Here is a 13,300-nt window from a genome sequence, read left to right as displayed (position 1 = left end):
CTGTACTTTTTTTTTTAGTGCAGCACAGTATGAGGCATTCTACTGCCTCGCACCACACAGCCAACAGAACTTAGTGAAATGTCACTATAAAGTTTGTCACAATAAAGTTTGTTTTAAAAAAAAAATTGAAAAACTGAACAGTGCGGTGCGTTGTGATCGAAATATTGGCACTGCAGTCATCGCATCGCACACCAACCGCTGCCCTGGTTTGAATAGGCTCTAGAATATATACAAATTCCTTTAGCTGGATGCACCTGGAGCTTACATGAATAAAGATGAACATGTGAAATAACACCAATACAATACTGAATAAAACCATACAGAATGTTTTCTTTTATTTCTTAGATGCAAAGATAACAAACAGAAACATATACATCACATTATCCACATATTGATTAGCAAAAAACTGTATACATTTCCCTGCATAAAATACAATCAAGTATACAGCATAACATTTTTGTTCTATGCAAGATGCCCTCATCTACTACTTATAAATATAGAAAGATATTCTCTCATTTTAAAGGCTCTGTCCACTAGTAACCTTTTTAGATTTGCACTGCCAATTTCATTGCGGCTTGCAACCTCAATTAACAGAAGTCTATGCAAGTCGCAATAACATGATGATATGAACGGTTGGTTCCATTGCTTGCAATAAGGGTACGAATTGTCATGCAATTTGAAACTGTCTAATCGCATGACAAGTGGCACCGGTGTGAATGGGGGCTACTTCTCAGGAAAATTAACGGGCAAGATTTCTTCACCTAAGTTCCCAACTCCAGCCACATTTCACAATCAATCAAGGTGTCACTATCTCCAGTTCTTTTGTGTATTTTAGAGTAAATACAGCAGGAGAAGTGAGACTCTTCAAAAAGCAAGGAAACTCCTGTACTGCGATCTAATATTGGTGTCCCTGAAACTATTCAGCAAGTGATTCTGCCAACCAGTATTTCCCTTAAATAAGGATGAGTCTGGGGTGGATTGACCTTCCATATGTATGTTGGTAAAAGGCATAACTAAATAACATCATTAAGGTACCTGTAGCCCTAAAACTCTAATGCTGCACGACCGGACTTTCTGTCGGAAAAAACTCTGACTGACTTTTCGATTGACTTTTCGACGGAGTTCCGCTGAAACGGACTTGCCTACACACGATCACAGCAAAGTTCGATCGTTTAACATACGACGGGACTAGAAAAAGGAAGTTCAATAGCCAGTAGCCAATAGCTGCCCTTGTGTCGTTGTTGGTCCGTCGGACCTGCATACAGACGAGCAGTTTTCTCGATAGGAACTGGTTCCGGAGGAAATATTTGAAGCATGTTCTATTTCTAAAGTCCATCAGATTTTTCGAAAGAAAAGGTCAGATGAAGCCCACACACGATCGAATTGTCAGTCGGATTAGTTCCGTCGGAACTTTGCTGTCGAAAAGTCTGCTCGTGTGTACACGGCATTAGGGATTTAGCATGCAACTACCAACTTCCACATCAGGACATGGTCCTACCCCTCCCATACCTCACAATTGGTTAACGAGAGCACCAATTAAATTGATCAGCTGATCATGAGGCAAATCATCAATTTAATAGTGGAAGTCAGCCTTGCATATTACAGCACCTCAGAGTGGAACTTCTTGGGTGCTCTGGAAGGTCCGTGATTATATGATGGAATGCCTCAGTGCCTGCAATAACATTATGTCACAACCTTACATAATAAACAGCAAATGCAGAGTTGTTTTAATCTAATTCTGACACCTATAATTAGAGGAGGTAGCTGAAAGTCGTAAACATACCTACACGGGCTCTGGAATGCACATGGCCATAATCAAAACTAAAAAAATTGTTAAAAAATGCACACTGTCTCTTTCTGGACTATTACCCTAAAAATTGGCATTTTCTTCTCTGACCACTTTCTTGTAACTGGGCAGTTCTTTGTAACGGGTGTCATCCCATGACATCCCATAGTCCTTGAAGAGTGAAGCCATCTTTTAGTTTTTCAACGGCAAGTCCGAGCTCTTCAGAGAACACTGGTTCACGATCTTGTTGCTGGTAATATTTACAATCAAGGGCAGAAAAAAAGAGTCAGTTTGTTAGACTACCATAGGGCTATAAAGGCAGAAAATCAACAGACACCTACCTTGTTTCCATCTGCAAAGTATGCCTGTAAACAGCAAAATGAAGAGAGTAAAACACATAAAACTACATAAAAAGTAAGGAATAAAAACAGTAAAATACATAATATGAATAAATAAAAATACATTTGTACAGTTAGCCTCTTCTGTTTTGAATTTCTATATAATCCTATAATTTAAAGCTTCTGTAAGTAATGGAAATGAAAAAGAAGCCAGTTACTATGACAGAATAGGGATCATTAAATTATAGAAGGGGGTGCTCAACCTTTTGAAGAGTGAGAATCACTTAAGTGATTTGGTAACGGGTCGTGGGCTATAGGGTTATACTGCTCCCCAAACCGCAAATGGTAATGAGCCCTTACTGTCCTGAGCCCCCTATAAGGCTGCCACCACACTGATGCGCTGCGGTTTACTCGCACCGTGGGTGAAGCACAGTGCATCTGCGGGTTAGTTGCGCTTACTCATAGATTTTAAATATATCTTGCGGGTGTGGTGCACTTTGAGAAAGCGCACCTAACCTGCAGTATATAATAGCAGCCTATGGTTCAGTGCAGCTAAACTGCAGGAAAGCCACAGATGCACTGTGATTTAGCGTGAATGCAACCTTTAAAGGATAAGTTCACCTTTGGGAACATTTTACATTTTCCCAGTGCTGCAACCACTGCCCCCCTCCCTGTGGCAGCAGTACAGGGAGAAGTTCCCTGTACTGGCTGCTGTTTTTTGAAAGCAATGTGGCAATGTGGGCTCTGTGTATGAATGAACTACAAGGCTTGTAGTTCTCAATGAATTACCACAGTGCTGTGGAGTGCTGTGGTAGTTCATTGAATCTTCCTGTCAGTGAGTATCGGCTTACCCGTACGGGAGGTACAAGTAAGCAGATACACGGACCTGCATGGCATCAGTGATCTCCTGATCTCTGGTGCAATGCTTTACAGGCTCTTAATACAAAAATAATAAATGGTATTTTTTTTACCTGAAAAAAATGTGCATTTATTATTTTTTGTACAAAGGTGAACTTATCTTTTAAGTGCCGATATGCCCATTGCAAAAGTGCAGTGTAGGTGATATTTAATGCACTGACCTTTTCCTCTTCCAGCTTCTGCTGGCATCGCTCTCTGGGCTACTAGAAAGGACACAGACGAAGTGCACTTGGTATCACTCTGCATGGGACAGGAGCTAGCATTACAGAGGATGCGTCAGCTTATGCAGGTCCTGCTCCCTGCTCCCTTTGTTGGCTCCATGCACTATTGATGCTCTGGGAAGATGGGTTGGCAACCCATTCATTGCAATCTTGGTTTGCCAGCCCACCATCCCAGAGCATGGCCGTGCTCTACCCTGGTTTGAGGGCCGCTGCAGAGGGCTCTGGGGGCCACAGGTTGAGCACCCCTGATCTATAGCAATTTTTTTTAGTTTTGGGAAAAGAAAGGATTAAAAGCCTGTGATGTTTTTATTGCTCTCTGTGTCCCCACTAGATAGATTCCCCTCTCTGTTTTTCCTGGTGATCACTGTAATTGACACAAAGTAATAGGATATCCAAACTTTTACAGTTGTCACCAGAAAAAGGAGGTGAGGGCAAATCTACGGGGACACCTGTTTTACCAACAACTGTCTGGGAGGGGAATTCCCCCTCAGTTTATTGAATTTCCTCTTTCGTTCGTTGCAACTCCAGAACAGGAAGCAATGGGAAGTCTTCCCAATGGGATACACACACACCAAAATACAAACTGAAAGGGGTTTTTAACCCTTCCATACTCTAGCAAACCAAAAAAAAAAATTACTTGAATTCCTTTTATCACAGAACAGAAAGTGCTAGATTTCCTACATCATTATACAAAAGCTTAAAGGGGTTGTAAAGTCAGAAGTTTAGCAGCGATTTACCGACAATTTTGCGGCGCTAGATGCTTTTACCCCCCACCCCGAGGCCCAGAAAGGGTTAAAACCAGCCACGAAAGGGTAACAACCACCCGCAAAATGCTGCTGCGGTATAGTCACGCTGGGAGCGGTATACACACCGCTTCTTCGCCGCTCCAAAGATGCTGCTAGCAGGACTTTTTTTTAGCATCTTGCCAGCACACTGGAGAGACAGGAGCAGCTTTTTTAGGGCGCTATTTTTAGCGCTGTAGTGCCTGCAAAGCGCCCCAGTGTGAAAGGGGTCTTAATCTATTCTTTGCATTAAGATAAAAAGCCTTCTGTGTGCAGCAGGTCCCCCTAATACTTACCTAAACCCATCTAGATCCAGTGATGCTGCAGGCTTGTCTCTGCTGCCCGGGACTCCCCTCCTTTTTGGCTGAGACAGCAGCATGACGCCATTGGCTCCCCCTGGTGTCAATAAAACTCAGTCAGCCTATAAGGAGGGAAAGGGGGTGGGGCCAGGCCATGGCTCCATGTCTGAATGGACACAGGGAGCTGTGACTCGGCTTACGTGCCCCACAGCAAGTCGCTTGCTTGATGTGCATTTCCATTCGCCGCTCCAGACAGCCGTGGCCAAATGTTTTGAGAATGGTACAAATATCACAAAATCTGCTGCCTCAGTTTTCATTATGTCAATTTGCATATACCCCAGAATGTTATGAAGAGTGATCAGATGAATTGCAATTAATTGCAAAGTCCTCTTTGCCATGAAAATGAACTTAAAGCGGAGGTCCGCTGAAAAAAAATATATTAAAAGCCAGCAGCTACAAATACTGCAGCTGCTAACTTTTAATATATGGACATTTACCTGTCCAGGGAGCCTGCGATGTCGGCAGCTGAAGCCGATATGTCCGACGGCTCTCGGCTGCTGCTGCCGCTGCCATCCTCGGTAAGGGAATCAGGAAGTGAAGCCGCACGGCTTCACTTCCTGGTTCCCTACTGTGCATGCCCAAGTCGCGCTGTGCGTCCTCATTGGTCCCTGCTGTCTTCTGTCTCTCAGAAGACAGCGGGGGGCAACAGAGTAGGTGCCGGAAGTGGAGTAGGTCACTGCGAACGCCGGGGTGATCTATGAAAGGAAGTGGGAGCAAATACCTGTATTAGACAGGTATCTGCTCCCTCCTCTCCTCTGAAAGGTGCCAAATGTGACACTGGAGGGGGGGAGGATTCCAAAAAGTGGAAGTTCCATTTTTGGGTGGAACTCCACTTTACTCTCATAAAAACCATTCCAGCGCGAAGAAGGCTCCAGTCCAACAAGCACGAGGACCGCCTCCTACAGTTGATTCTGCTGCGGGATCAGGGCACCACCAGTGCAGAGCTTGTTCAGGAATGGCAGCAGGCAGGTGTGAGCTCATCTGCATGCACAGTGAGGAGAAGACTTTTGGTGGATGGCCTGGTGTCAAGAAAGGCAGCAAAGAAGCCGCTTCTCTCCAGGAAAAACATCAAGGACAGACTGATATTCTGCAAAAGGTACAGGGATTGGACTGTTGAGGAGTGGGCTAAAGTCATTTTCTCAGATGAATAACCTTTCTGATTGTTTGGGGCATCTGAAAAAAATCTTGTCTGGAGAAAAGGTGAGCGCTACCATCAGTCCTGTGTCATGCCAACAGTACAGCATCCTGAGACCATTCATGTGTGGGGTTGCTTCTCAGCCAAGGGAGTGGGCTCACTCATAATTTTGCCATGAATAAAGAATGGTGCAAAAACATCCTCCGAGAGTAACTTCTCCCAACCATCCAAGCACAGTCTGATGATGAACAATGCCTTTTCCAGGATGGTGGAGCACCTTGTCATAAGGCAAAAGTGATAACTAAGTGGCTTGGGGAACAAAACATCGAAAGTTTGGGCCCATGGCCAGGAAACACCCAAGACCTTAATCCCATTGAGAACTTGTGGTCAATCCTCAAGAGGTGGGTGAACAAAAAAAAACACCAATTCTGACAAACTCTAAGCATTGATTATGCAAGAATGGGCTGCCATTAGTCAGGATGAGGCCCAGAGGTTGATTGACAGCATGTCAGGGTAAATTGCAAAAGTCTTGAAAAAGAACACTGCAAATATTGACTCTTTGCATAAACCTAAAGTAATTGTCAAAAAAAAAAAAGCCTTTGACACTTATAAAATACTTGTAATTATACTTCAGCATACCATAGTAACATCTGACAAGAAGACCTAAAAACACGGAAGCAGCAGACTTTAGGAAAATAAATATTTGTGTCATTCTTAAAACTTTTAGCCACGGCCGTAAAGGGCAATTCATGGTCAGATCAGGTCCGCCTAAAAAAACGTTTGGATCGGGTCCACCTGTCTGAAGGGGCCTAAGTCGTGATCCTCTCTGAAAATTCACATTCAGTATGTTCCCTCATTTGTTTGTTGTATTGCAAGGGAATAGAGATTAGCTCCACAAAGTGTCAGCTATTTGGGTATATTGTATATTGCTTTTGTCTCAACTAATGTGTTCACTCAAAAGTGGCCAGATCACTTTTATCACATGACGCATACAAATCACAACTAACAATGTTTTTATTTCCAATGGAAATGCAGCCTTACCACAAAAGCATCCGTGTGTTCATCAGCTTCAATTTCCACATCATCCTGAACATGTTCTACAGTCAGCTCTTCCAGAGCTTGTGGCTGAAATACATGAATACAGTGTTACAATGTAAATCAAATAAAATCAAATTCTTGGTATAAGAGCTTACATAATATAAATACCGTGTTTCCCCCAAAAAAAAGCCTGGATCTTATATTAATTTTGGCAACAAAATACACAGAAGGGCTTATTTTCAGGGTAGGTCTTATCATGCCATGTGCTGTCTTCTCTCCCCCCCCCCCCCTCCCTCCCTGCCTGTCAGGAATCCCCTGTGTAAGAGTGCTTGTAAAAATACTAGAATCCATTCCATTACAGTATCACACAATGCAAATTGTGTATGTTTCTGCAATCCAACCGTGCCACATACCTTCTGGGCGCTTCCATGACTCACCGGAGCTCTGCAGAGGGAGGGGGGCCCGAGATCTCCCTCTGACAGCTTGGAGAAGGGTAGATCAGTTGAGCGCTGCTCATCGCTTCCATGGCCCGCCAGAGGTCTGCAGGGGGAATGGGGCCCGAGATCCCCCTCTGACAGCTTGGAGAGGGGGAGATCAGCTAAGCACCACTCGCTGCTTCCTTAGCCCGCCAGACCTTTCCTACCCGCTCCGTGCACTGCGGGGAGGGAGGGGGGATCCCCCACTGACAACTGGGAGGAGGGGAGGAGAGCAGCAGGAGATCAGCTGATCGCCGAGCGGCGCTATTCCGAAGTTACTTGGCACAATTAGATCACACAAACACACACAGCCTACACTATACACTACTGCAACAGAGTGGATTCCAGCACTGTACCAGCACTTTAAACTAGGGCTTATTTTTGGGGTGGGGCTTATATTGCAGCCCTTCCCAAAAAGAAACATGGTAGGTCAGTCAGACAATTTGTACCTGGATTTACAAATGTTTATCTGTTAGCAACATAAAAAGGCAGAAGTAAACAAAGTTACTTTTACATAGTTTAACACAATGTCACAATTCTAAATCACACATTAGGTCAGTCCACCCGAAATTGATATTTTACTTTTTGGTAGGTGCAAAAGAGTTTAGGTGCATATAATCAGCACAAGAGGCATTACTTACCTTCAGTGAGATGTTCTTTGTGCTGCTGTGTCCTCCTTTTGCCAAAATCTTCCTCCTTAGATGCCCCCACTCCCCATAATCCTCTAGGGGGTCATGAAGATGCCCGACTATGCTCACCCATTCTTGCCATCAGTTTATATGTATAGAAGCCATTACGAATGAAACACAATCTATGGATGGAGAGACAGACCTATCAATCACGCACCCATCCTCCAGTTATAGATCCTGTTTCATTCGTGGAAACTGCAGCACTGGCTTCTATAAATGGAGCATGAATAACCTCTTTCCCCAAAAACCACTGGAAAAACTGTACATTTAATGCTGCACTCTAGGCAGATATAGAAGACACAAATGAATACATCATTAAATTTTTTTTTTAATACAAAAAAAAAAAAGAAAAATGTAAGCATGTTTATCTTCTTATTTTTGGCTGAAGTTCTGCTTTAGCCCTGGTTCACACCAGCGCGGCTTTGAAATTGCGCTACTTGAACACAGTTTCAAAGACGCAGATCACTGTGATTTGGACCTCTGATTCCATTGTGGATTGTAGTAGTATTGAAGTAGCGCAGGAACCTTTTTCAAACTTGCTCCGATTTGAGCGGTTACATTGCCAGCAATGGACGCGACTTGTCATGCAATAGTGACCTGTCAAATCGCATGACAAATCGCACTGGTGTGAACCAGGGCTTAATGACCAATAATGTTATACAAGAATTTATGTACACGTGAAAAAAAAAAAATTAACAGTTTACCATATATGGAACAGACTCTTGACAGCAAGATCTCTGCTCTTGGGCTCCCATGCTTTCACATGTGCCGTCAGTCATTATGTTTGTGACCGATCCTTATCTTGGACTTAAAAGAGAAGTATGGGATTTATTATTTTTTTAGAATCACACCTACCTAGGTGGATGCAGCATTGTTACGATGCTGCATCTGTCCCCTGCCAGCTTGAAGACTAAGACCTGACCGATCAAACACTTCCGACCGCTCGGTTCTCAGAGCTCCGTGAGCAAAGAGCTGGTGACTGTCAGTCTGCTCTGCACCCCCCGCGCTCACTGTAGCGCTGAGCTGTAGAGGGGGTGGCTCAGGCTCTCAGCAGATCCTAACCATATGGCCCATTGTCTGCTAAAAACGAGTCACAGGAGTGCAAAACTAACTGCACTCCTGTGATCCATATGAGAAGTACAGACAAATGAGCTTTGGCTGTACGTCTCCATTTATTTCACATTCTGGACAAGGCTGCAGAACGAGTGAGATCGCCCCAATGTGGGCAGGAACACAGCCAAGAAAACCTATAGCTGGAGTACCCACCAGACTTCACCTGTAACTGAAATATTTTTGGACTGGCTGACTCTTTACACAGTGTAACAAATCTGTCCTGGAACAAACATGAGTAACACTAATCCATCAGAAATGTGTGGAACTGCACAGTCATTTTACTTATGACACAGCTAATCTGTTCCACCATCTATATATATTCTTTAAAAGACCTTTAAAATGATTCATAGTACAGCAATGCGCTTTGGTGCCAACAGTTTTACAGAATACACAAAAGCCATCCCGGAACTTAAGAGAACAAGGACGATGACAACTTAAAGCAACTCTGTTGCTAAAATAAAACTGCCAAAGGGTCCCATGCAAAAAAATATAGTACCCGTATTTATCGGCGTATAACACGCACAGGTGTATAACACGCACATTCATTTTAAGAGGGAAGTTTCAGGCAAAAACTTGTATTGTATTGGCGTATAACACGCACACGCTATTTTCATGGTGAAAAAGTGAGTGTTATACGCCAATAAATACTGTATATATCTCTTTTATTGCTATAATGAACAGTAATTACCAATCAAAGTTTCTCCAGAATCCAAACTTCAAAGGTGCCAGCTTTTTTCCCACCAATGTTACTCCTGTACCCTGCAGGGATGTAGGGGGCTGGCACATGGTGCAGCAGGAGGCCAATAAACTGACACTCCTGGAAGTGACAGATTCTAAATAGTCTTTGGGTGGCTATTGCTTTTCAATATAGTGACATACAGTGGTGTGGGCAAAGAGAGAGGCATTTACTATCTCTTTACAGGCATTCCTTTTATTAGCAATTTTTTGTGACAGTGACACTTAAAGATGAGCTTCAATGTAAATTATATATTTTAAAAGACATGCTTAGTCCCTGACAGTGGCAGTCGGTACTGCAGGGTGCAGGGGCATTGCCCCACTATGCATGCTTCCCTCCCCCTAATCTACATGCGGGGTGCCGGACGCATGATTTCCAATGGGGGGGGGGGGTGTTTTCCAAAGCACGCGATTCAAGCCAGAGGCTCTAATAGGCTTCAAAAAAAGGGTGGGCTTAGGCCGAAGAGCACTGCTCCCTGAGCCCACCCAGTTGTGTAACAATAGCGAATCAATATTCGATCGACGAGCGGTGGCTGTGTGGGCATTGCTTGCTGCCCCACTCTCAAATAAATAAATAAAAATAAAAACACAACACCAGCCACCACTGGTCCCTGATAGCATGCAGCTTACAGCTGGAGTTTAATCTGCTGATATTTTGTCTCCCCTGATTCCTTCTTTACACCATCATTATACTGTAAAAATAAAAGTACAATGCTATAACATAATAAATAACAATATAAGTGCAAAAAAAATGTGCATAAAAGTTAAAGTGGTTGTAAAGGATTTAAAAAATAAAAAAAACCCCCAAAGAAACATGTTTATACTTACCTGCTCTGTGCAATAGAATTACACAGAGCGGCCCCAATCCTCCTCTTCTGAGTCCCCCGCAGGTGCTCCAGGCTCCTCCTCTCTTTCTTGTGCCCCAATAGGAAACCACTTCTCATGGGGGCACTTGTGCGTGTTCACTCCTGAGCCTTGATTGACAGGAGCGGGAGCCAATGACTCCCATTGCTATCAATCTGCCCGGTAAGTCTGTGTGTGCATTGTGGTCGGGGGCAGTGTTCATGAGTTCTTAGGCCAGCCATGTGGTTTCTATCTGTAGCTAAAGCGCACGGACAAGGGGCAGGAAATCCTACACACTGCCCCTGCCCAAACACACCCATAAATTCCCCTAGTTATTGTTCATTGGTTGAGATTTATATAACTCCTCCTGTTTGAAGGAATGCCTGTGCTTGATTGGCTGATTATGAAGCCATCAAGCTCTATTGTTAGGTATTTTTAAATAAACAAAACACAGGCTTTTGAGACAAGTCCGCCTGTGGAGCTAAGGATGTGAGGACGGTGGTTATGACTGTTTTACTCAGGAAACAGGGTGTACTAAGATGCATTATACCAAAAGACTGAAAGGGCGCTTTATTAGTGCAGCAGACATGAATTACGTGTAGCAAATAGAGAAATCTCCACGTCAGTTCACACATCCGGACAGGGGGCAGTAAAATCAGTGCATGTGACTGCAGCCTAGTGGTGCGGCATTTACAGGGTTAAATCAGATGATGAGGAGGTGACATATCGCCTCCTTATCACCTATCAAACTCCTCTGAAATATAAACCACCACAGATTGTTTTTCAGAAGTACGGCAAGTAGGGTTGTTGAGCCCGTGGGAAACCAGGGTAGGAAGGTGTAGGATTTATTGGGACTCCTGACATTCTCTATAGATTGAAGCTTAACTCTGGAAAACCTCCTTAGACAGTATGGGCTCCTTGATCTCCGCTCTCCTCTCTTCTCACTTACGTTCTCTCTACTGTTTGTAATCTTAAAGAATATGTTACCCCAACATCTCATATTCCTGATATGTGCCTGCTGTACCATGTACTTGTGTTAAATAGTATCCTGCTCTATTTGTATTGCTTTCTTTGTGTTAAATACCTGGTGATTCTGCCAGTCCTTCTGCTTTCCTATTTCAAACTGACCACACATCCACCTCAGCTAGTCAGTTTTCTGGCTGTGCTGAGGTCATGGCCTGCCCATCCTCCAATGATCAGACTTGTGCACCTGCTAGCACAGCCATTCACTGGGAAGATCAGTTTAGCACACCCGCACACACCTCTAAGCCCCTTATGCAGCTTGCAGCTAAAAATAAAGATTATGTGAAGTCTTAAAAAATGTGTGCGGGTGTGCTACACTGATCTTCTCAGTGAATGGCTGTGCTAGCAGATGCACAAGTCTGATCATATATATATATATATATATATATATATATATATATATATATATATATATATATATATATATATATACACACACACACACACACACACACACACACACACACACACATATATATACACACATACATACACACGGGAAAATATTGTAGGGCTGTTACTGATTAAAATTTTCGTGTTTGATTTTTTTTTTTTTATCAACTAATTTCAATTAATTATGTTTACAAACGATTTTTATTTGGTACATAGAGAAAGTACAGAGAGTAAGCATAGATATAATATAATAAATGCAATGTATATCAAGACAAACATAGAAAATCACCATAGATACAAAATTTTGTACAAGATACAGTGCATATATATTGCAATAGTTTGTGTTTTCATTTGGTAAGGTGATGGGCTAGAGCCATAATAGTGCAGTAAACCGTAGACAATCATGTAAAGGAGACCCAATTTCAGGGAGTATTAAAAAAGGAGGTAGAGTGGTTAAACCAGGGATCCCATTTCTTACTATATAAATGTGTGGAATTCTGTGTGATATGGAATATCTTTTCCATCAGATTAATATTATTAATTCTGATTTTAAGGTGATCCAAGGGGACTGAATGCGATTTCCAATGAAAAGCAATTAGCCATTGAATTGCGACACATATTGTATGAATCAATCTCATATTGTAAGTGGAAAGAGAGGGGATAGGGGCATATAGGAGGCAATTCTGTAGGGTTAGTTTTATGTTTTTATTTGAGATCACTGAGGCAAAGTTTTCTAACTGTTTCCATATGTATGTAATTTTGGAACAATCCCAGAAGATATGTGAGAATGAGCCCGGGGAATTACAGCCTCTGAAGCATGTACGAGGTGTTGTGGGGTATATTGAATGTAATTTTACTGGGGTATAGTACCATCTGGTAAATAATTTTAGTGCGGTCTCTTTGACTGTGATTGATCTTGTGCATTTGTGTAGATTGCTAATACAAATGTCCCAGTCGTGGGAAGAGAGCAAGAGATTTGTTTCCTGTTCCCATTTGATCATGTATGGGAGTTTGATCATTTCAGTGTGATTGAGAAGGTTATGATATATTTCTGAGATGAGTCCGGGATTCCTTGGTGTTTTAAGGCAGATATTTTCAAAAAACGAGGGGGGAGGGGGATTTGTTGTTTGGAAATATGTATTGAAGAAGTGTCTAATCTGCAGATATCCACAAAATTCTGTATTTGGGATCTGACGTTTTGATTTAAGAGATGCAAATGAGGAGAAATTGTTATTTTCTATAAAGTTCTTAAGGGAGGTCAAATTATGGTTGATCCACCATGACAAGTCCATCATATCATTGTCGTTCTGTGGGGATCTTGGATCTCCTACAAAGGAAGCGTGGGGTGGAGATCTAGAAATAAGATTGAATTTTTTATTGTGTAAAGTCCATAATCGATAAGAGTGTGCGACTATTTGGTTGAGAGCATCAATAGTGTTTATTGGGATTTT

At 42.6% G+C, this 13,300-nt stretch overlaps 1 protein-coding gene across 1 annotated transcript in view; it reads right to left on the bottom strand.

The window, feature by feature from the left end:
* Positions 1–310: 310 nt before the first annotated feature.
* Positions 311–13,300, bottom strand: part of BBS5 (Bardet-Biedl syndrome 5) — a 44,276-nt gene continuing 31,286 nt past the window's right edge. The window contains exons 10-12 of the mRNA XM_077447924.1: positions 6,581–6,664; positions 2,128–2,151; positions 311–2,036 (exon numbers count right to left, since the gene is read on the bottom strand). Of these exons, the coding sequence (XP_077304050.1) occupies positions 1,935–2,036; positions 2,128–2,151; positions 6,581–6,664 (210 nt within the window). The 3' untranslated portion in view covers positions 311–1,934. The remainder of the gene's footprint in view (positions 2,037–2,127; positions 2,152–6,580; positions 6,665–13,300) is intronic.

Source organism: Lithobates pipiens, unplaced genomic scaffold, assembly GCF_037356315.1.
Source record: "Lithobates pipiens isolate NorthernLeopardFrog02 unplaced genomic scaffold, aLitPip1_a1.2 Scaffold_22, whole genome shotgun sequence".
Classification (NCBI taxonomy): domain Eukaryota; kingdom Metazoa; phylum Chordata; class Amphibia; order Anura; family Ranidae; genus Lithobates; species Lithobates pipiens.
The sequence above is the reverse complement of the archived record's forward strand: the minus strand, read 5'-3'. Positions and strand labels throughout refer to the sequence as shown.